General features: G+C 38.3%; 2 protein-coding genes across 2 annotated transcripts; one reads left to right on the top strand and one right to left on the bottom strand.

Moving 5' to 3' along the window:
- The first annotated feature begins 287 nt into the window (after positions 1-287).
- LOC103965590 lies at positions 288-4,271 on the top strand. The gene is made up of 7 exons (XM_048573849.1): positions 288-583; positions 1,142-1,293; positions 1,686-1,826; positions 2,346-2,486; positions 2,620-2,754; positions 2,901-3,127; positions 3,243-4,271. The coding sequence occupies exons 1-7, from the start codon at positions 573-575 to the stop codon at positions 4,038-4,040; spliced, it is 1,605 nt and encodes a 534-aa protein (XP_048429806.1). The 5' UTR covers positions 288-572; the 3' UTR covers positions 4,041-4,271.
- A 9,883-nt stretch (positions 4,272-14,154) lies between these two features.
- Positions 14,155-15,651, bottom strand: LOC103965591 (probable aquaporin PIP2-8). The gene is made up of 4 exons (XM_009378668.3): positions 15,261-15,651; positions 14,854-15,149; positions 14,610-14,750; positions 14,155-14,519 (listed from the first exon to the last, which is right to left on the bottom strand). Exons 1-4 carry the CDS (start codon positions 15,547-15,549, stop codon positions 14,400-14,402), a joined length of 846 nt encoding a protein of 281 aa, XP_009376943.2. The 5' UTR covers positions 15,550-15,651; the 3' UTR covers positions 14,155-14,399.
- Positions 15,652-24,822: the final 9,171 nt, after the last annotated feature.

The following is a 24,822-nucleotide window of genomic DNA, read 5'->3' as shown; positions in this document are numbered from 1 at the left end:
AAAAATTAGTTCTCCTTGTTGGGATCTCAAAGTCAATTACGTGGTTGATTTTACATAAACTTAAAAATCTAAACACAGCAATTTTCCTCCACAAAGATTGTAGGCCAATGTCAGTAGGGTGGGATCCACAAGAGCGCCAGCCAGATCGTCAGCAAAAGTAGCTTGGCAGTGGGGCAGTGGGTCACCTCACATATACATTTTGTCCCGTAATAATCAGCGTGGAAATAAAAAGACATTACATTTAGAGATGGGATCCTTTTCACATCGGAAAGGCTGTGAAACTTCCTAGTACCTACCACTGTTTTTTTTTTTTTTATTTATTTGCGCCGCGGAAAGAATTCATTAGCTATCGCCATGGTCAAAACAAGAGTGCTGCTCCACCAGCCTGTCCTTTCTGCTGCTCTTCACACATAAGTCGCCTCCTTTTGTCCTGTTGAATCGCCTGCGGCATCAAAAACAGAAAACCCAATTGAATTCAAGGTCCTTTCTCTCTCTCCGGCCCTTCAGTTTTTTCTTTGGGTTCTTGTTTTTGGTGGTTTTGGTGGGATTTGGATGATTTTGTTCATGGGAGTATGTTGAGAAGGTTGAATTTTTTATGCTTATGAATGATCGTATGGGTGGCGATAAAAAAGTTTGGGAAATGATATGTGCATGTATTTGTTTTTGAAGATTCCTTTTCATTAATCATACTCTGGTTGGTTGCTGAGAAAAGGTGGAAAAATCCTATGGGATTGAGTTTCTGCTGTGGTTCAGTTTTTGGGTTTTCTTATCATATGAATAATTAACATAGCAATTAGCATGTTAGCTATCTGCATGTTGATTCTTGTTTGCTTGATTGTTTATTTTCCTGATTGTGAAAGGTTCAATTTCAAGTATTCTTTTTTCTATATTTTGTCATCAACCGAATGAAGATTTATTGAAGTTGTAAGAATTTCTGAGAGTTAATTTTCTTGGTTTTATTAGAAAAAATCTTTTTTTTTTTTTTTAATTGGTTTGAATGATTGGATTTCAGTTTTATGCTCAGCTGACTATTCCCAAGTTCTTGAGGAAAATTTGTTAATTTAAAAAATTAAATTTGAGAACCTTCTATTCTCTGGATTGATAAAAATGCAAAATTGTTTAATGGAATTATGGTTTTCAGGGTTGTTGGTGATCTCAGTGGAGAGATGTCTCTGATTGGAAGGGTACACCCCGAATGTGTAAACGTAGCCAATCCCTACCATGAATGCACTGAAAATTGCTTGAGAAAGATTGCTGAAGGGAAAGGCCGGAAGTTGACGAAAAAGAAATCAGGTTAGTGTTAATTGTTCTCTTCTTAAACTACATGTTTTCTCTTAGTCCCTGCCTACAAAACACCACCAAACTGATTTTTAATCTGGTTCAGGAATTATTAAAGCACTTTAGCCATACTTTTATTCAACTGCAAATAAAAAAAATGCTTCAGTACTTGAAGATCAAAGCATTCGTTTTCAATATGAATTCTGACTAGTTTTTCACGAGATGTGAATGCCCGTGTTTTCGCACGGTGTAGTGAATTATTGGTTCAGAGATTGTTTTCTTCCCTTGAATTATTGGTTCTGAGAATGTTTCTTCTTCAAGGGGCCTTATCTCGTAATCGTTTTCTGAGTATAGGTTGGAATTTTAGATTTTTCTTTTTTTTCTTTTTCTTCTTTCTTTTCCCAAAGATTTTGGCAGCAGTTTTAAAGATGTTGAGTACAAAAAAAAGGGGGCTGAAGACAAAAGAGCATCTAATCCTTACCATGACCCTGAATTCTACCGCCAAAGAGCCGCTGCTGCCGAACCTCGTGGGGACAAAAAAGAATCAGGTTTTTCCCCATTTCCATGTGGTGACTTCTCAATAGGCTGTGTTAAGTTAAATGTACATTTTTCCTTTCCTGAACTGCAGCAAAGAAAAGCTACGTAGAGTAGCAAGCTGCAAATGATTCCATCTGTCAAACAATGTTTTTCGTCTGACAACAATTAGATGCTCTTCCCAATTAACATATTTCTTTTTTCACCATCGCTTTATTTTACCTTTCATGGCATTGCCATCCTTAATGGTGTGGAAAACCGACAGAACTTCATTCCCCTGTCCTAGGACTGCCATCAATTCATAGCCAGCCTGCAATGCTATAAACATAATTTACTTTCACCCCTGCCTTACGAATGCCTGAGTTTCTGCACCAGAATCCAATTGTTTCATTTGAGTTTGTATGAGCTCCTGGGCAAGCTTCAGGGAAAAACCAGAATGTGAATTTATTCGTTCCTCTTGCACTGGCCATGCACGTGATGCTCATGGACTGTAATCCCTGTTCACTTTTTTTAATGGTCTGTTTGAATGGCAGGTTCACTACTTGATATTCCCATATTGGGCAGAAAAAAGGAGAGATCCCGACCAAACACCCCTCAGGAGCTTGACCGAAGTGTGATTTATCATTTAGATGCTCCGTCTTCTCCGTCCAAGGAAAAGGTGAAATTAGAGAACGGTAAGCATAAATCCTTCTTCACCTGACCGATAGTGAATGTGCTTATACATATCCTCTTTCCCCTGCTATACTCTCAAGGGTGCAGATGTAATCACACTTCTTTTTCCTAATTTATGGTGAGTTTTAACTGCAGGCTCTGTCCTTGATGATCCTATATTCGGCAGAAGAAAGCAGGGATCTCAGCCAAAGCCCTCTGAAGTGCTTGACAATGTAACTGGTCGAGGTGTAATTATCCCTCTGATGCTCCATCTAAAGAAATTGTGCAAGTAGAGAATGGTGAGCGTGAATCTTCTTCTACCTGACGGATCATGGATTTATTTATTCAGTCCTCTTGCACCTGCCATACACATATACACATGGATGGCGATGTATTCATGTTTTTTTTTCCTAACTTATGCTCTGCTTTCATTGCAGGCTCCGCACTTGATGATCCTATATTTGGCGGACGAAGGCCTGGTTCCAGACCAAAGCGCCCTGAAGAGCTTGACAATGTACCTGATGAAATTAAGGAAAAGGTTAAAATAGGAAATGGTGAGCATAAATCTTATTCTCCACCGGCTGCTGAAGTAAAAGATGCTACCTTCAAAAAAGAGCAAGTTCCGTCCTCTCTGTTAGTGCCACCATCGGGAATTCTCACAATGGTGTGCTCTCTCTCTATCCCTTCTCTTATACAATTGATTTACTAATTCTGTGTTTTTTTTTTTTTTTTTTTTTATCACTTTGACTCTTTTCTCATGCTATCTATCCCTCTGACAGCCTGAAAATCCCAAAAACCCTCGAGAGAATGATGCTACTTATGTCGCTAGTGAACGACCAGGTCATGGGGAAGACAATGAAAAGATTCATTCCCCAGGAGTTGATTCAAATCGTACTGTCAACAATGTAGAAGGCGCTACTGGATCAGCTTACAGCTCAGGCTTTAGTTTCTCGGGTACTCTCCATGCTTTTGAAGATAGTGATGATGAAGATACACGATCGGTTAATTCTGAGTCCAGTGTCTCTGTGGGAAAATACCGTGTGAAAGGAAGTTTCTCTTCCATTCTCCAGTCAATCATGGAAAAATATGGTGACATAGCCGCAAGCTGTCAATTGGAATCAGTTGTCATGCGCTCTTACTATCTCGAGTGCGTATGTTATATAGTCCAAGAGTTGAAGCGAACTTCGGTTAAGCAGCTGACAAAGACTAAAGTCAAAGAAATGTTATCTATGCTTAAGGATGTAGAATCTTCAGGAATGGATGTTGGTTGGCTCCGGTTTCTGATCAACGAGTGTGCAGAAGCCATTGAACTCGTCACTCAGCATCGAGCATTCGAAGCAGCAAAGGCAAACTGCGACCGTGATATAGAATCAGCAAGGAAAGAACTTGAATCGCAAATGGAGGTTCTGGCACTGAAAGAAAAGGAGGTTGCCGATGCCAAGAAGCAAGTCGCTGAAACGAGAGCCCACCTGAGGGAGCTCGAGCTTAAATCTTCCGTCTTCACTGAGAATATCAGTAACATAAAGTCCAAGGTCGAAAATCTTCCAAGCAAACCTTTGTTGGACAAAGTCTTGTGAAGCAAGCAACTGCAAAAGCTGTAAAACCTGTAGTATGTGGGTAACGTATAAAATGTTCTGAAGGGTGAAACTGTAATCTGGTACATCCTTTTCATACTTGTAGCTGTGAAGTAAATGTAGGTTATATCGTGTCGGTTTCGCTATTTGGTAATTGTGCTAAAAATTACTTGAGGTTTCTGGGATTGTAGAACCCTACCGACTTGGTGATTTGAGAATCATGTCACTTTAATATTTTGAGTTTTTTTTTCCTGCTTCCGTATATGTGAAGTTATTATGAACACAAGGGAGCTAGAAAAAAGTAGTTGAAAAATAAATGATTTAAAGTTTGGTAGTTCTTGTCTTTGTGTACGATGTTTTGTTTATAACGTTTTAAGCTTCGGCAGTCGTTTTTGGTCGTCTTTATGCAAGCGATATTGGAGGAGGAGGAATCGAATACAAGACTTTCGATGAGGGGTAAATAGCCTCGGCCAACCACTTAAGCCGCTTTAGATTGCTGTACAAATAGGAAGGAGCTTTGTTCGTATATTATCCTAGGGCTGGCTTTAGTTTCATTCGGTTCGATTTTGTCAAAACTGAAAACCAATTTGAAATTACTTTTTGGTTTGGTTCGTTTCAATTTTCACAATTTGTTTTTGTTTGGTTTGGTTTGATTCGATTTTTTCAATTTTTTTTTTGTTCAGTTTAGTATTTTTTTTTCCTTTTTCTTTTAACCTAGAGATTAGAGAGAGAATGAAGAAAAAAAAAAATATAGGGAATAAGGCTCTCAACATATTTGGGTCTAAAGTTGGGTTTACCTAGCCTTGGGTTGAAATCAGGCTAATAGTTGATTTAGAATTGAGCTTGGAGAATGAATACCCAACATAAATAAATAAAATCTTAATTTATATCTCAATCAGTTCGATTTTTGAACCACCAAAACCAAATTTGAACCAATAGTTTTTTGTTTGGTTCGATTTTCAATCGGTTTGGTTTTTTTGTTTTAGTTTATGTATTTAGTTCCATTTTTTTTCGATTTCGGTTTTCAGAGCCCGTCCCTATAATACCTTGTAAACTGCCAAGGTTCTTGTCTGTGCCATATTAGCCAACTCAAGGCCATACTAGTAGCACCATCCTTCCGCATGGATTTTGGCCGTTGGATGGGGATTTGTTGATTTGGGAAGAAATATGCATATGCCAAAAGAGCAATGCGAGCAATCTTTGCACTAACTTTTGCAAGTGGACATTTTCACTTTTTCAAATGACACGTGTCATTTTTTTAGAGGTATTTGTTGATTCCTTTCCCCACTCGAACTTGAAAGGAGCTGCCAATTTCTCCTCTAAATTTTAATTTTAGCCAACTACCCATGAACTTTATAATTGGTCAATTTCACCATGAACTTTAATTTTAGCTGATTATCCCATGTAACTGGCCAATTTCCCCCTGGTGTGAGATTTTGGAATTTTTGTCCAATTTTTCATTCATATTCTCCATGTCTTACTTTTTCAACAACATGTTGGGGGTTTATGTGACGACCCGTCCCTAATTTTATGTTTTTACAAATTTTAAAAGCATGATTTTACGAAAAGGCCCTTGAGGCGAGGGTATTGACTTTTGTTGACCAACGTATAGTGAGACGTACAAGATATTCCTTTTGAGTATTCCTGTAGTACTCAACGGTACGGACGCGTAGGCATAAGCAAAAGCGAATTTGGAGTTATGGTTACGGAACTGTAAACCCAAGAAGTACTTTTGTTTTAGTTACTATTTATATTTTTATAATCTTATATTAATATCTTTTAGTTATTTAGGAAGGAAGAAGAAGAGAAAAGAAAAAGGGGGAAGGCTGCCTAATGGCAATTAAGGAGAGGGAGAGAAATAGGATGGTCACTGCCCAATCAGGAAAAAGGAGAGAGAGTGACGAATGGGAGAGAAGAATTACGAAGGAAATGAGGGAGAAGAAGAAGCAGGGGATCGGCCGGTTCCCTTGATGAACTGTGACCCAACTCAATTTTATCTCCCAACTCCAGCCAACATGGACGGCGATCTTGGTGTCAAAATGATCATTACCTCAAGGCCAATCGATCCCTCTTCCATTTTTACACTAAAAATGACGATGGGGAGTTCAATTTTGAGGAGAATACCCATGGTGGGTACGTTGGCCTTAGGTGGAGATCCACTAAATCTGAAACGTTCTTGCTCAATTACCACCACTTTTAGTACCCCCCCCCTTGAGGTATAGAACAAAGCCCAAACAATGGTAGGGACGTCGGAGCATCCTTAGAGTTGAATCAAACACACCCAAAACTAGGGTTTTCGGCGGGTTCGAGGCAAATGGGAGCCTTCCCAGGACAAATTGGACTTGGCCGCAGGTATAAAGTTTGCTCTACTCTTTGAGATCTTCATTTCTGGAATTTTTGGAAATAGTTGGATTTTCCAGCGAGTCGAGGCGGCTGACCGCCACCCACGGCGGCGCGTGGCCAGGGAGCCAGGGGGTTGTCGATGTCATTCTTAGGCTAAATTAGATGCATTGAGTTCAGTTTTGAGAATTGTATGACATAGGTTGATGGTTGGAACCTAAATTCTCTACGATACGTTATTTGGTAAAAGTGTGAATCGACGATCCGACCGTTGGATCTTAACCAAACTTTAATACATTAGAGTACATAATATTTGAGGACCAATAAACTTACAGATCAGGAATCCGATGTACAGATCTTCCTGAATTGGATTTGTAAGGTCACAAAATAAAATGTTGACCGCCACTTGGTTTTGGCAATTGGCAGAGATCCGACCGTTGGATCGTAATGGAACATTAGGATAATGTTCTAGGAACATAATGTGGATCTTTGCAAGTAATGGATTGGAAATCCGTGATGCAGATCTTCCGGACTAAATTTCGTAGGGATGTGTTTTATGTAAATTATGTATTCTATTGGTAAGAACTTTGAGACGTGATTTGATCATTGTTCTAGGCGACGTTGGTTTGTGATGTCTCGATATTAGCACTAGGGAGTCGTAGCGTGGACCTCAAGTGAGTGGGTCTTTTCCTTTCTATCGTATATATACACATGATTGATAATTCCATAAACATTTTAAGTTGACTTATGCATATTACCTACATATAATTACTATGAATGCTTTGAAGTACTAGTGCGAACTACGAATGGCTTGATCTCTGTTAGGGTACATAGGCAGTCTAACGAGACGTTAGATGCAGCCATACAATAAATGAGACTAAATAATTGAGACAATAGCCTTGTTTGGGGAATTGTGCAATGTGAGGGACATTGGTGGAAAATGTGAGATTTAACCTTATGTTTTGGTAGTTAAATGTTGGTCATAAATTAATATGTGAAGAATCAAGAAATTGAAGTAGGAAACGTAAGTAATGATAGTTAATTAAACTAGTATCTAGTTGGGCTTGTCACCGATAATTATTCCCGAAAATAATAGTTCGGGAGTAGGGCGTTATAGCTTATGCATTTTATGCCATGGTATGTATGTGTATATTTGAAATGCTATGACAGGTTGAGTATTAGATTGCATCATGGTATATCTATATGCATATTACCTGCACATAATTATTGTGAACACTTTGAAGTGCAAAGATGAACACGGGACACCCAGGTAAGTTCAAGTGAGTTTATGGTATTAGTTGAAATGATGGAGTTATGGCATGACTAGGTTTATGTTTTAGGCAACTCCGACACTGTCGTACAGGTTGCCTATGAGTCATACATGTTATATTAGATAGATTAATAACTGATAAACCTGCACCCCGGTGTTAGTGCTCCTGCCCGTGGCTAGGGCATAATCTTTCACGTGATGTTCACCTCCCGCACCTTATGTTCACCTTGGATTCAAGATAGGTGCACGGTCCTGTCATACAGACCACTATAGGTGGTTCCGACTCATAGGTGACCCGCGATTATTCGCACAGTCTTCACGTGATCGTAACACTTGAGCGTACCTATTTACACCTAGTCTTGTCGTACAGACCACTATAGGTGGTTCTGACTCGTGTGCAGTGTGATATTTGATGAGCTATAGGTTCAGCCGTATAGGCCACAAGAGGTGGATCCGGCTGACACATTACTTGATATATGAATGAGTTGTATAGGTCACTATAGGTGACTCCGACTTATGTGCTAGCATTGATTGATGAGATATGGATGAGTCGTACATGTCACTATAGGTGACTTCGACTTATGTGCTAGCATTGATTGATGAACATGGTGGAAAGTAGGAGCTAGGTAATTAGGTTTAGTCGCAGTAATGGCTCGAGGAACCAGCAATTTCAACTCAGCAAGTTTAGTATCAACCTGAACTGCAATGGTTATCGCCTTATGTACATTGGTAGATTTATGGAGTTTCACATCATATTTCAATTCACGCTTGAGACCTCCCAAGAAGCAACTCTTAAGTAAAATATGACTTAAATCAGATGTGCAATTAGCCAAACGCCTGAATTCAGAGATATACTCACGAAGGGTACCGGTATGGCGTAGTTTGAACAGAGATTCTGAACTATCGTCAAACTCTGATGGCCCAAATTCGCTGCAAAAAGCTCTGGTGAAATCCTCCTAACGAGAGAGGGATCGAGTACAATCCATCCATTTAAACCATTCCAAAGATTCACCATCAAGGTGGAAGGATGCAGTGAGTACTTTCTATGCGTCAGGAGTGTTGTAAAACACAAAAAACTGGTCGGCCTTATAGATCCAGGCGAGGGGGTCGTCGCCTTCAGAGAAGTGAGGAAAATCAACCCGAGGCGTCTATGGCAATCGATAGGGTTGACCACTGCTAGGGTCAAGGAGAGGATGTGGGGGCGGAATCTGGTCCAGATCAGAATTTGGTGAACGATCGGGACAACCCAAAATCGAAGATCGGGTTTGGTCATTGCAGACAGCGAGCTCCTGGCGAAAGTGCTCGAAATACACCGGAATGCGAGTTTCGAGGGCTGATAGAAGTTGAGCGGTGAAAGCCTCAGCAACCGCAGAGTGAATGGACGAGTTGACCGCCTCCGCAAGCATGGCCGGAAGGTTAGCAATGGTAGTTTCCAGAGCGGAAACACAATCATCCATGGGAATGGTGCGGTGAAGGGGCATAAACGAGGAAGGGAGTCCAGGATCAGTGGGTGATACCAATGTTAATACCCCAACAATCTGGGTCAACCTTGACCTGCGTTAATGGAAGAATGGCGAGAAGGGAAGAAGAGGAAGAAGGAACCAAACAGGGAAGTAATTTCTGATTAATTTTCCATCTGCCTTTTGCCACCACAAACGTGGGGAATTTAACAACCTCTATGTTAGCTCAGCACTAAAGGACAAAGTCTATTCAATTGACTCCTTATACTTACTACTATTGTAATAAAACCCCAAAAATTCCTTACAATTAACCCTTTCCTTACAATTTCATCCTGACACTTGTGAACACAGCAATCACAATTACAAGGAACATAACATGGTGCCACTCAATTGTAATACATGTTGGAATCTAAAGGTAAAATGGTTTGTGAAATTCAGATTTTGTTATAGTTGAAGTGGCATAACAAGTGTTCGTGTGGACATTGTTGTGATTTCCAACCCAAAATTAGGATATTCAGAAATTTGGTTTGTATTACCCATTTCATTTTGGAATCCTATTTAGGCTACTTGTGTCCTATTTGGGTTGAGTTTTTTGTTTCCTTGTTGGATTCTTTATCCTTATAAGATAGGGATTTGATTTTCTTGCCAATTAGGTTTTGGATTTTACTTCCTATTAGGATTCTTGTGTAAACCTAAGTCCTATGCTCTATAAATAAGACCTTAGGGTTTGTTTTATTTTGTGTGGCTCATTCGTGTGGCAATTTGGTGAGTCAATTTGTGAGTTTGTGAGTTAGTGAACAATTTGGGCGAATCTTTTTTGTTTGTTTTTTGTTCTGTATTCATTTGGTTTAGGGTTTGTAATTTTTAGGATTTGGGTTGTGAAAGTTATACACTATTTTGTAATCTCCGTTTGTTTAGTGAAATTTTTGTCCGTGGATGTAGGTTGTACTCTCAATCACGTTAAATCTCTTGGGTACTTATTTTGAGATTGTTTGTTTATTTACTTTTACTTACGACATTGATATTTAATATTTTGTTAGAATTTGTTTCCGCTTGCATATCCTTTATATTCTCCCTCCATTTGCAGAGGTCGGCTGCCGATGTCTCCGCGGGGTAAGAGTACAATGGAAACAGAAATTTTCTTCTCCACTAATCTGCATCGTAGTTGACTGTCTATTTGAATCCGCCCGATTATCTAGGGAATTTATTAGAGAATGACATGGAAATGCCTAGAATTATGTGGAATTGCTAATATCATCTTTATCTTAATTGCTTAAATTAAACAAGTCCTATCCTATCAGATTGGAGACCTGATGTGATGGTTGACTAAAACTTTCTATATTCGAGTCCTGTTTAAACAAGCTTTAAAATTTCATGAATAATGGCATTTTCCAAAAGGGAAATATAATGGACCTGCAAAACTCTCAAATGTTGTAGCTCTTTTGCACTGCTTTTCAATGTTTGATTGGCCCCATCCCCACCCATCCAGATTATTCCCCTTTTCTTTCTTTATTTCACCATGAAAGTGAAAAGAGTAGCTAAATTCAAAAGAAAATTATCTTCACTATATTCTCTTCTCTGGAACATGTTCTTCACAGTGATTGATTACAAGGATAAGACTTCATTTTTTTTTCCCTCTTTTGCTTCTTTTGAAGGAAAAATAATGAACAGAAACAATAGAGGGTTGTTGAAGTTAACGGTCGTATAGGGTAGCCTCCAAAGAGGGTGAAAAAAAAAAAGTTATGATATTCACACACTCCATTTTACTTCTCACATATCTTTTTAAGTTTTGACCGTCGGATCGGATGAATTGAAAAAGATCAATGGACATAAATTATTAAGGGGTGTGTGAGAAGTAAAATGGGGTGTGTGGGGATAGCACACCCCAAAAAAAAAAGGGTATTGAATTGCATGTACAACTTGTTTAGGGTAGCCACTCTCTGGAATTGTATGTGAGGTAGTAGGGTATTCGCACTCTTGTTTTCTTAAGCATATTTTGTTTTTTCTAATTTTTGAGCTGGATAATTATTTTTCTTTTACCATTTCAATTTCAACGTTGAATAAACATTTTGTCACGTGATAGAGTAATTGATGTTATAATTTATACTTTGATGGTCAAGTTAGATTCTAAGATTATAAGTACATTCCATAATGGACCATGGCAGAATACCGTCATATAAGAAGGTTTGTAGCTCAATTACATTATCATTCACCGTGCATATGAGTTTAGAGTTTGATTTTCTCTCCCATTTTTCAAATATCTCTAGTATAAAAAGTAAAACACGATAGAGTTTACCTCAATCGTCATACACAAATCATGATTAGTTTGAAATACCGTTATGGCATCCCAAGAAGTGCAAGTCTGTCTCTTCCTCTAGAGAGCGTTTTGATTATGCTTATGAAAAGAAATACTGGAAAATAAGGAGCAGCTTGATGAAATAATTTGAACCGCAACTCAAACCTCAGCCTCACTGGCATCCTCGTGACGAAGATTTTGAGGGAAGAACCCAGTAGCGGTAGTAGGCAGGTGAGGACCACACATAGAGACCCCCCAAACATTCCAGTTTTGACACCGTGATGACCACTTTCTCCCTCTCCCTGTCTCTCCTCGTGAAAAACACGAGACCAATAAATAAATAAATAAAAGTAAATAATACAAAAAGGTAATTTTCTACTTTCCTCTGCTTTTTTTTTTTTTTTTTTTTTTTTTTTTTTTTTATTTGTAATTAATTTTCTATGAGGGTAATCTATGAGCTTCACCCCACCCACGTGCTTCCCATGACATGCACTCCATTGTGTGGCAAATGCAGGCTACACGGCATGCCATTCATCCCTGACAATAATATTACTTGGGGCTAGTTTAGCATTACTGTGCTTTCTTAAAAATTATTTTTGTTATGTTTCAAGAATAATCAATTGTAAAATAAAGTAGTCAAACATTTGAGAACCGAATTTTTAAAAGTATTGTGACTATGAAAAGCAGTAAAAAAAAAGTTTAATGTAGAATTGATATATGTATATAATGAAAAATTTGGAGATGTGGTGAGGGCAATGGTGGCGGTGCTGGCAGCAAATATAATAGGGGTATGGTGGTGGTGCCAATAGTAAGGTGTGGTGATTGGGGTATAGAGGTAACAATAGTGGTAGGAGAGGCAGTGGTTGCGGTTGTGTTGTGGTGGCAATAATGATGGGGGCAACGGTAACAGTAACGATGGTGGTGGCCATGATGATTGTGGCAGTGGTGGCAGTTATGTTGATGGTAGTGGTGTTCATTTTGTTCTCCAATAAATAATGTCATTTTATAAAAACTAATGAGAGTATTAAAGAAATTAAAAATATTCATTAAATTATCAATTCTGTTTTTTTTTTATTTTTTTAAACAACTTTTGAAAATAACCTACATAGTCTCTAAAAATCTATTGTATAAAGACCGTAACTTTTAAAATAAATAGAAAATTTTATTTTTACCAAATAATTTTTTATTGCTTAACTTTAAAATGCAATAGCCTTTAAAAAAAGAAAAACAAAGTCAAACGAAGACTTAAGAACACAAAATTGTGTTTCAAACTCTTGCCATTTTAATAGATGGGTTGTATTGTATCATTGTATTTATTTTAAAGCGATAGCAATGCAGTCATTTTTTATGTTGTCAAAATAGGGCATATACACCACCGAAGCATATCAGATACTTCTGATGAATCCATGTATATCAAATTTTTGGCTTGATTTCGTATTATTGATTTGAGACACTACTAACTTCGATAGTTTTGATGTTTACTGTCATGCAAGTCCTCTATGGCGAATGAGGATACTCTCCTGATCATCTTTGTGAGGATTCCGAGAATTTTTTAGTCATGTTCATTTGGAAGTAAAAGAAATTATTTTATCTACTAATAGTGGACAAATTGATGTATTACCAAATTTCATCGTACATCATACAATTAAAAATTATTGTAAATATTTTATTTAAAATAAACACATAATAATTGATGAAAACTGATGAAATTCGTACTACTTACTACGAACATACATGATTAAACAATTTTCTAGATTCTCACATTCCTAATGGCATCACTCAATGGACAATAGTCCCGTCCCGTCCAGTCTACTCCAGTCGGGAGTCATCCTCGAAATTAATCCCATGCTGCTCCAAAAGTTAGAGGGATTTTTCGGTGTACCCGGCACACCAAAAAAATTTGGTGTACCCTCACTCATAATGGTGAGGGTGCACCAAAAAAATTTGGTGCACCCTCACTTTTTGTACACCAAAAAAATCCTAATGAGTGAGGGTACACCAAAAAAATTTGGTGTACCCGGTACACCTAAAAATTTTCGCAAAAGTTGGACCAACACCTGTCGTGTCATACTTTTCAGAGAGGTACAAAGCAACTATAAGTTGTTTCAGTCAGATTTTTTTTTAAAACACGTGATATATTTCAATCACAATTAAAAATTTATGTGTCGCTCGTCAAAACCTGCAGGCTTTTAGGTATAGGAATCTATGCAATGCATTGCTCCTCAAAGGGACACGTGTCACGAACCCACTGGAATCCAAGGCTATCGAGACAAGAATCCCACGCGCATAGCAAGGGCCGCGATTCAATTTATGCAACTTTGTGAGATTAGAAATTAGTTAGTTGTGACAGGTAAGCAGTTTTAAGTAAAAATTTGGCCTGTGCAATGCATGGAGAGAGAGAGAGAGAGAGAGAGAGAGAGATTAGAGAGCCACTAAGCTAGGTTTTCAATTTTTGAGCTTTGCCTAATGAGAGCAACTCGGACTAAACTTTTGTTTCTGTCACTTAACAAAAAGGGTTTTTTAATTTAAAATTTAAAATTATAAATTAATCGTCAATTTTGTTGTTATTCACATTTAATTTCTTTAATATTACGCTCACGATAATACGTGACAAACACTTGATCAAACTAGAGAAAGAAAGCTGGGGTACGGTTTATTTTTCCTCTTCGAAATGGCGTTTCAGGTGGTGTTTATACGTGTTTTTTTACTATGAAATGGAGTTTTGAATGACTTAATTTGGAAGAAGTCTAATTAGAGAGGAAGGAGAGACGACATATTGTAGTCTTTGCAATTAAAAAACACTACTCATGAACAAAAATTAATAAACATCATCCAAATCTAGCTAATTAAAATTAAGAAATTAAATAATAAATCGAGAAACCAGAAAGATGAGATCATCATCCATCCTCTCAATACACACTAACAAATAGAGAACAAAATATCATCAGATCATTGTAACCCTTTTCTTTTCTTCCCTTCTTTCTTCAAACTTCGTTTTAGTTGGTGGGGTTGCTGCGGAATGATCCCAACGCCTTGATCGCCGCAGCCCTCAGGATGTACTGGTGGTACGCCGCCGCTCCCAGTGCTCCCACAAATGGTCCGACCCAGAAGATCCACTACACACAAAAAATCAAATACCTCATCAGTTAAAAACTCAAAAGATCATCAGAAACACCTCAAAAATGGCATGTAGTTTTGATTCTTACGTGGTCATCCCAGACTTTCCCGTTGTTGTATATCACAGCAGCGCCGAAGCTCCTTGCTGGGTTGATTCCAGTTCCGGTGATGGGGATTGTTGCCAGGTGCACAACAAACACAGCAAACCCAATGGGCAGTGGAGCCAAAACCTGCAAACCCAGCACAAACCCATATCAACAAAAACTCAAAACCCAGCAAAATACAGAAATATTTACATCAAGAGAGCTAAAGGACCGAAGCGTTGAAACTTACAGGCACGTGGGAGTCACGTGCGCTCCTCTTGGGGTCAGTGGCTGAGAAGACGGTGTAAACGAGGACGAAGGTGCCGATGATCTCAGCACCCAGAGCAGTGCCCTTGTTGTAGCCAGGAGCCACGGAGTTGGCGCCGCCGCCGAGGGAGTTGTAGTTGTGCTTCTGGAAGGCCTTCACCAGCCCAACGCCTGCGATGGCTCCCAAGCATTGGGCAACGATGTAAGCCACGGCTCTGATCAGCGAGACCTTGCGGGCCAAGAAAAGGCCAAACGTAACGGCTGGGTTAATGTGGCCACCTGAAATACACCACAACGGCAAAACCCATCAGAAATCAAGCACCAAAAGGGTGAAAAATCGACATGGGTTTCCAAGATTAAGCTGAAAACGAAGCGGGTTTGGTATTTTACCAGAGATTCCGGCGGTGCAGTAGACGAGGACGAAAATCATGCCGCCGAAGGCCCAGGCGATGCCCAGAAGGCCAACGCCGCCGCAGTCGCCGGGTGAGGACTTGTGGCCGATGACGGTGGCTACGGTGACGTAGAGGAAGAGGAGAGTGGCGATGAACTCGGCGATGAGGGCCCTATAGAAGGACCAGCGCTTGAGCTCGTCCGTGTCAAAGAGAGGAGCTGGCGGTGGGTCAACGTAGTCCTTCCCGTGGTGGCGGGCCTGTCCCTCCTCGATTACTTCCTTAGACATTTTCACAAACAGGTGGAGAACTCTCAGAAAAGGCTTGGCTTTTCGGCGGAAGGAAGAAGGCTCTGGAGGTTTTGGGAGAGTGAGGTTCTAGGTGTGCGTGTTTTAAAGAGAGAGGGGGAGAGAGAGGGGGGGGGGGAATGGTACATTAATAGATAAGGTAGGGGTATTTTTGGGATTGTCAAAAGTTAGATAGAGAAGAAATTTTTTAGTGTTTTGAAAAACATAATCGGTCTAGAGAGAGAAAGTGGGAAGGGAATGTGGGACCCAAGGAGTATAGCGAGAAGAAATATTTTAGTGTTTCAAAATCATAATTGGTATATTATATGTAATAATTACTTATGTTATAACACTTATGTATCAAGTTGTCTTTTCAACATATTAAAAAAGTGTAACAATTACTTGTATTATAACACTTATGTATTAAGTGGTATTTTCGAGACATAAAAAAATCTACTATGTAATCATCTCAGAGAGAGAGAGAGAGAGAGAGAGAGAGAGAGAGAGTGAGTGAAGGGTTTTAGGGAGGTTAGCTTGCTGATGGGTCTTTGGGTAGGGCCAAAGAAGTCAGCCTGGCATCCAACTAAGGCCACGCCCTGCAACGGTTATATTTGTCCGTTCTCTCACTCTCTAGAATCCTCTCTCTCTCTCTCTCTCTCTCAAATTGTGGGGTTCCTTTCGTATTCATTTCTCTGATGCTGGAAGGGAGCATTTGGGTTGGGGACCATCTGGGTATATTTGTATGTTTGGTGGGTTTGCTTTGAGAGTTGGGAGTAGCCAGCTTTCTTCCTTGAACCATTAATTCAGCTCAAAACATGTGATTTTTATGTTTTACTTTATTGGTTCAAATGGTTCAAATTCAATGTTTGAAACTTTTGAATTCGGTAACTAAATATTGAACCATGTTTATGCATGGGTCCAATACATACTTTATTTTCGTCACCTAAGATAAGAATCCATGCAATAATAATGATAAGAAAGTAAATTAATAGTGATAAACCACGGTTATCCATCATTCCAGGTCCGAATAGGTTATGACGAATTTCACCTTACACATGACCACAATCAAGCAGAATTATCAGCTCAAAACATCGAATCCGAAACCTGTTGTATTTTTTTATTTATTGAAGAATTGCAGTACGCGTGCCACTTGATGTGGTTAAACATAATTAATTAAGTTCTCTTGAAGTTATGTAGAAGAATAATTTAAAACTGTGTTTAATGGATTATCACAAAGAATATTCAGAACTGGGATTAAGATGACCACCTTCAATACTGTTGTATAGAAAACATGCGTCTCCCACGTACAGGAAAAGAAAAAAACGAAAATTACGTGACAGTCGCATGTATCGTGTTTAATCAACCGAAGATTTGAATTGTTTGATTTTGTAAGAATTCTTTGTCCAAGGACCGAGATGTCTTTTAGCCTGCCCTTTATTGATTGGTTTGTCCCCACTCTTCCAACGGTACTATTTTAGTTGCATACAGCGATCCCAGTGCAGTCACAAGCATCGTGAATGATGTCCCTTCCACGATAAATTTTTTTAGGTACCAAGTACACAAGACAGCTGGTGTTCCTTACGGATAAGGACATGGCATCTGAGTTTCTTTTCTTCATATTGCACATGTTGGCACTTGAGTTTTCAATCTTTCTACTTAGTCTTTAAGACCATTTCCAAAAATGAAGGCAAATTTTGAACATAAATTTAAATTTTAACAGCTTATATGGCACTTTGACATCTTTTAAAGTTTTGTTCTCCAATCGATATATCAAATTAAATTATTATTTTATTATTTTATAATTTTATAAAATAAATTATTAAACTAATTAAACCAAGCTGTGAGGCGCGAGCAGGCCAGTGTGGAACTTCAATAGAGGTAGAGCGGGACCGCCGCCACCCCCATTCTTGGTACCCCAAGCGTAGTGGCGATATTGGGTATGCGTCGGAAGGGAGTTTCTCGACAAGAGGCGATCAAACCGCTTGTGGGGATTGTTGCTGCTATTCTAGCGCTTCAATTTCTGATCCTTGCAGGTATTCAATTGAAAAATGAAAAATGGAAATTGAATGCTCATAGATGTGAAATGGGTTTTTGAAATTTTTTTGAACATTGGGGATTTCGGTACCTGTTTGATCCATTTGATCGCATTTTCGTCGAGGCCTTAGGTGTAATCTGTTCACCTTCCTACTAATTAAAAATTAATAAAATACATTTAATAATTAATAAAAAAACATTTGAAGCTGACAGCAACCTCTTTTGCTGCCAATCCATGTCATCACCACATAGGATTTGGCACTTCGGTTGGAGAATATTAGTGTAGTCTTTTTTTACTGTTATAGTTGATGTGTACATTTTGGCATCTCCTTTGGAGACGATCTAATACTCAACTTTTTAGAAAATAATTTAAAAAAATAAAAAAAAAGTTAAATAAAACACAGAATCCAAATTCTCATTCTGGATCTCTGACCTCCACCCCACTCGATCCATCTCCCCCCCACCTATCTCTCTTTTTCCTTTCGTCTTCTTATTTTTAATTCTATTCCTCCCTTACGCTGGAGAAGGATCCCAGAAATTGCCAACGACCACTTGTGTGCTTCGATCGGAGATCAGTGATTGCAAATGGGAAGGTCAGAGTTGTCATCCATCATTCTTGGGTACCATGTAGAGCTAAGAATGGAAGAGGAGAAAGGAAAAAGTAGGAAGTGAGAGAATTTGATGGGGTTTCTCCGGTGAAAATATCAGCTTTGATGGAGGTGCGTGATGGTTGGATGAGTTCTTGATGGCACGAGGTGGGTTGTGCCGAGAGGGAGGGAGATTATTTTCAATTTTTGTTTGACATAAGGGTAAATTAGGAATTTTCATTGACAAAAAAAATACTAGTTGACATTTTCTTAATTAAAAAACTAGATAATTAGGTGTTAGACTTTTATTGGTTAGGAACACCAGCTCAACTGGTATACCTGATACTCAGAAAAATTTCTCCCTTTCCACCTCTGATAATTTGATTGGAAGGTACTTAATCAGTTTTATATCGAAAGTACCCTTGTGCCCGATCAATTTTGACAGTAGTTTAAAACAATTCATATTTACTATGAGAGAAATCCAAATTTTTGTATATTTCGAATTTCTCTCATTCTAAGTATGAATTTTTGTGTAAAATAAAACATTTCCATGAAACAGAGAAATGAAATGTGCTAAGCCAGTTAAATAAAATAAAACATTTTAAAACAATTCATTGAAATGTCTTCATTATACTAAAATTTGAATTTACATTTCTCTCATTGTAAATATGAATTGTTTTTTAGTGACATTCCTGTTTATTTGTAAATAAGAAGTCTTAGGTTCAAGGAAAATTTGAACCACATTATTGTTAGCCTATTAGAAGACTATTAAGCCCACTCCCCTTCAAAGAATTTTTTTTTTTTTTTTAAATGATCGAGCACAAGGGTACTTTCATTATAAAATTGATCAAGTATCTCCCAAATCAAATCAAATCAAATCAAATCAAAGTAAATAAATCAAAGGTGGTTTGTTGTACAACATTTATTTACTCTGTGGAGTGCATTATTTTTGGTTGGTTTGGCCAAGTTTGGAACGCAGCTCACGAGATGTCCTTAGTCACTTGTTCATGTCTTATGTATTTTGATTACATCCGTTGAGAAATATCACATGATAATTAACAAATATTTGCCTTTCAAATATTTTGAAACTAGAGTATGTTTGTCAGTTTTTTTTTGTTTTTTTTACTTTTTTTTATTTTTTTTTAGTTTTAAAGTAATTAAAAGGTCTCAGGTTAAACTTATCTGAATAATGACAATTTAATATTTAATTACAGTTGACACATTGTATGATTTAGTGCTCATATTTTTTCTTCTCAACGATGTCATTGCACATTGTAACTTGGTTCGTTTTTGCTATTACTTTTGTTAAAATAGAAATTATATCCTTGCTCCTCAGGCTCCCATGTTCAATAGTAATGCACATTTGTAAAGTATGGTGGAGTATTGATTTAGAATCAGTGGATTGTTCATGACACACCTCGATCGGAGTCAAGGCATGCTGGCCGTCATCTCAAGGTGACGTAACCAAAAAGGAAAGTGAAGCATAAAAATATGGATAAATTTAAACCAAAACTAACATTTATTTCATCTAAAGTAGCGAGTGCGCAGTAGTAGGAAGAACCCATAAAACACAAGTATTTAGAGCATAGATGACATAAAAGTGTGCAATCGAAACTAGTTAAAGTGCTTAATACACAACCGGGAAAAGCCCCTACACTTATTTATGGATATGTCAGAACCACAGGATATTCCTCGCATGCAACAGAGTAATCAGCTAATTAGGACCTGGAGGGGTGAAAAACAGAAAGGTGAGTGGGCAAAAATAAATGTTTATAAACACATTTATTTTCGGAACGTACTAACCGCTCGCCGTAAAACCTGTATGGTTTCCAAAAAATCATACTCTATATAAGTATGAAATCAAATGCAAATCAACAGTAAATCTAGAAGTACACCAATCATAATATCTCATCAGTAGTATAAGTAAAATCAAGTGCTCATCAATCTATGCTAACACACGAGTTCATGCAGAGGTAATTTGACATGAACAGGACTAGGTGTAAACATAACATACGCTTTAGTACTACAATCACATGAAGAGTAGTGCTAGGCACATCACATACAATTCAGAGTTGCCTATTGCAACCTATACGACAAGATTGGCACCTACAATGGATCCAAGGTGAGCATGCAGTGCGATGTGAACATACACGTGAAGCCTGACCTTGGTCGAGACGAGTACTACACCGGTGCAAGCATGCATGATGAGCAAGTATAAAGTGTATGAACATGCCATGACAATATATAAATCTCAACAACAATAATGGCATTTTAAAATAAAATAAATCATGGCATGATAGGAGTAAAAAAAATCAATCTAAAAACACATGTGGAAACTATAAACTTTATATATAATATATATAAAAAAATGCCTACTCACTGATACGTGGTTGGATCGTAGCCTCTTAGCCTTGTTTGTCCTTGTACGTCCTCGGGGTAATTCTCACCTATATGCGAAATAATTAAACTAATTAATTAAATAGGACATATACTAAAAGGCTAGGAAAATCCACCATAGTTTACTCAAACGGAGGGTTTAAATATATGGAAACATTCTACTCAACATCATGGACCCGTATGCGTCAATCGCACGCCAGCTGGAGGCCGAACGCACCATCATGCGGTGTCACCCGCCGCCAGGTCATGGCCATATGCGCAGGCCACCCGCCTGACAAACTAACAGATTCCAGGGAATATTCTGTCAAGTTTAATAGCGTTACTTAACGTCGTCAAAATATTCTATTAAATTTAACGGAATATTCTTCTTCTCCGGTTGTCCTCTGCCGCCGGCGCCGCCGTCTGGTTCATTGAAAACCGGGAAATTTTCACCGATTTTTGGAAAATTTTCAAATCTTCATATCTTCTTTATTTCTCAACCATTTTTGACATACTTTATATAGAAATGAAGTTGGGGAAGAGAAGAACAAGATTATACCCTTAAAAGTCCAAAAGGTGGACAAAAATTGATCAAAATAGACTCAATAGCCGCGGACCTAAACTTGTTGTCTCAAAACCGTGTGTTTCACGGCGGCTCTACTTCAACCCTAGGCTAGTTGCCATCGGGAGTTGCAAAGGTGCTTGTAAAACTCTCAAAATCTTGTAACTCAAATGGAAAAACGTTAGGGAAAACTCCACCCAAGTCGAAGCTCCAAGTTGGACCCTTAAAACTCGATTATTTTAGAATTAGTTAGTACGAATGGGTTCGTGAGGATGAGAAGATCTCGATGGTGATAATTTTAGGCTTGATCTATGAAGTTTAATGGTGATCCTTGGTGTTACAGAGGAAAGAAGAGAGCTACGAGGTGAGAGAAGAAGAAGAAGAAGAAGAAGAAGAGCGAGGGAGGTTTTTGATTGGACAGAAAGAAGAGAGAGGGTGTTGTCTGATTGGGTGAGAAAATGTGGGAAATTAATTGATTGGTGGTGCGATAGAGTAGGGCACGAGTCAGATTTTAAAGAGAAAAGAGATAAGATTTTTACAATTTGAAATCAGACGAAATCTAATGTGCCCTATCAAAAACAATAATTTCTAGTACTAAATAATTAACGCACATGTGTATAATTCCACCCATTGTTTACGTACTTTAACTAAACGTAATTTTTTCGTTACGATTCCGATTCGGGTCTGGCTTGCGCTCACGCACTCATAACGACGAGTACTATTTAATTACGATAACGAGAAAAATAATTTACATACGAATAATTAAGTCCACGTCAGGTTCCACTTTTGCCCAAAAGGGGCATAAATGTCAATTTACACACTGGAAAAGAAAATTACATAAAAAATTAGGGACAGGTTGTCACAATCTACCCCCTTAAGAAAATTTCATCCCCGAAATTTCAACACTACTAAAGATCAGTCAAAGAACGAACATGGATAAAGATCTCACATACGCTCATCTATTTCCTAAGTAGCTTCCTCAACATAGTGATTTTTCCATAAAACTTTCACCATACGAACGATTTTGTTCCTAAGAACTTTGTTTTTACGGTCAAGAATCGTCACTAGAACCTCATCATAAGTTAAATCTAGGTTAATCTTTAATGGCTAAGGAGGAATCACATGTGACGGATCAGAGACGTATCTTCGTAGCATGGACACGTGGAACACATTATGCACTCTTGACAATTCTGGAGGTAGATCAAGTCGGTAAGCAACTTCACTAACTCGCTCAATAATCTGATAAGGTCCAATGTAACGAGGGCTTAACTTTCCTTTCATCCCGAAACATACAATGCATTTCCATGGTGACAGCTTTAGGAATACCCAATCTCCAACCTTATATACTATGATTTGTCGAATGTCTGTCGGCTATACTCTTTTGTTGATCCTGTGCTGCTTTCAGATTGCCCTTTATCACTTGGATATTCTGCATCATCTCATCCATAATTTCAAGACCCACCAAAACTCTTTGGCCGACTTCGGACCAACATAGTGATGTATGGCATGGTTTCCCATAAAGTGCCTCAAATGGTGCCATACCAATGCTGGAATGAAATATGTTGTTGTAGGCAAATTCTATCAAAGGTTTTTATGGTCAATGAAGATTCGACACGTTTCCCCATAAAGATAGTGCCACCAAATTTTCAAAGCGAAAATAATAGCTGCCAATTCGAGATCATGAGTAGGGTAATTCATCTTATGGGGCTTTAATTGTCGTGAAGCATACGCAATCACCTTTCCTTGCTACATCCATACACAGCTTAGACCATTCAAAGAGGCGTCACTATAGATCTCGAAATTCCCACTGTCATTGGGAAATGCCAAAACAGTCGCATAAGTGAGATAGTACTTCAGCTGTTGAAAACTCCGCTCATAATCATCACTCCATTCAAAATTAACTCATTTCCTGGTCAACCTTGTTAGAGGTAGGGCTATGGCTAAGAAATCTTTAACAAAATATCGATAGCAGCCAGCCAGACCAAGAAAACTCCGAACTTCAGTGACCGTTTGAGGTTGCTCCCAATTTTCCACTGTTACTACTTTCTGAGGATCCATGAAAGAGTGACACCTGATCCAGCCAGAACTGGCATTTACTGAATTTAGCATACAATTGATTTTCCCTTAGCTTATTCAAAACTAAACGTAAATGTCTAGAATGGTCAGCCTTGCTCTTAGAATACACCAGAATGTCATTGATGAAGACAATTATGAACATATCAAGATACGAGCGGAATACCGGATTTGTCAGGTCCATAAAAGTTGGAGCATTAGTTAACCCGTATGGCATCATGAAAAACTCATAATGACCATATCGAGTTCTGAATGCTGTTTTTGGAATATTATCACTTCTGATCTTCAACTGATAATAACCAGACCTTAGATCAATTTTCAAGAAAAAAGGTCATCGATACGAGGCAACATATAGGTTTTTGATTGTCACTCAATTTAGTTGTCTGTAATCAATACATAGCCTCAACGTTCATCTTTCTTCCTCACAAACAAGACTGGAGCTCCCCAAGGGGAAGTGCTCGGCTGAATTAACCCCTTATCAACAAGTTCTTGCAACTGGGTTTTTAATTCCCTCAACTCCGCAGAAGCCATACAATAAGGAGTTAGAGAAATATGATTGTTACTTGAAATTAGGTCAATGGTGTACTCCACTTCACGATCCAGTGGTAGGCCAGGTAAATCGTCAGGAAAAACATCAGGAAAGTGTCTGACTACCCAGACGTCTTCCACACGGGCATGAGTCTTCTCAGTCATCACTACATGAGCTAAGTAGCCTTGACAACCTTTGCTTAACATCCATTTTGCCCTCATGGCAGAGATAACTCTGTGTTTCAGACCACTACGTTCGCCAACAAAGTTATGATAGGCATGCTCGGTCGATGGAAAGTAACAATTTTTTGGTGACAATTCAACATGGCACGATTGTAATCTAACCAATCCATGCCCAAGATAACATCGAAATCAATGATGTCCAATGGAACAAGATTAGCTAGCATTACAACATCCTCGATAAGAATAAGACATCCTCGACATTCCCAACTAACATAACAAATTTCACCCATAGGTATCCAGAACTCCAATTCATAACCAAGGGGAGTGGGGTGAGATTGAGTCTTTTGAGCAAACATATGGGAAATAACCGAATGAGTAGCACCCGAGTCAATTAATATTCTAGCAAAAATGGCCAAGAACATTCAACGTACCCATGATCAAATCGAGGTTACTCCGAGCATCCTGTAAGGTGATGTCAAGGATTAAAATATCAGTCGTGTAGATAATATCGGGCCTCCAATTTACTGATATTTCAGGGGATATATCGTTATCGTTTTAGGTATCGGGAAAAAATCAACAAAAATGACAGATATAGGCATTGAAACACATAATTTTGGTCTAAAACTTTCATAGATTTATGTACATTATCAATGAATGTATTGAACAAATAAAACTCAAAATTTACTAATAATAAGATGTACATATGATAAAATATAAGTGGTATGTAATGCGCGTTAACGAAAAGTTTTCTAATAAAATGTTTATTAGAATGAATAAACCATGCATAAATCCATAGTTTGTTTAACGTTAGATTACAATTTAGATAAGTGTCCAACTACATAAATGAAGAGCTCCTATAAGGTTCAAACAATGAGGAACAACCATCTAGATTCATACAATAGTCATACTAAGTCATGTAACCTGAGTAGTTTG

The sequence above is a fragment of a genome, unplaced genomic scaffold, assembly GCF_019419815.1.
Source record: "Pyrus x bretschneideri cultivar Hongxiangsu unplaced genomic scaffold, Pyrus_bretschneideri_v1 Contig7, whole genome shotgun sequence".
In the NCBI taxonomy this organism is placed as follows: domain Eukaryota; kingdom Viridiplantae; phylum Streptophyta; class Magnoliopsida; order Rosales; family Rosaceae; genus Pyrus; species Pyrus x bretschneideri.
The sequence above is the reverse complement of the archived record's forward strand: the minus strand, read 5'-3'. Positions and strand labels throughout refer to the sequence as shown.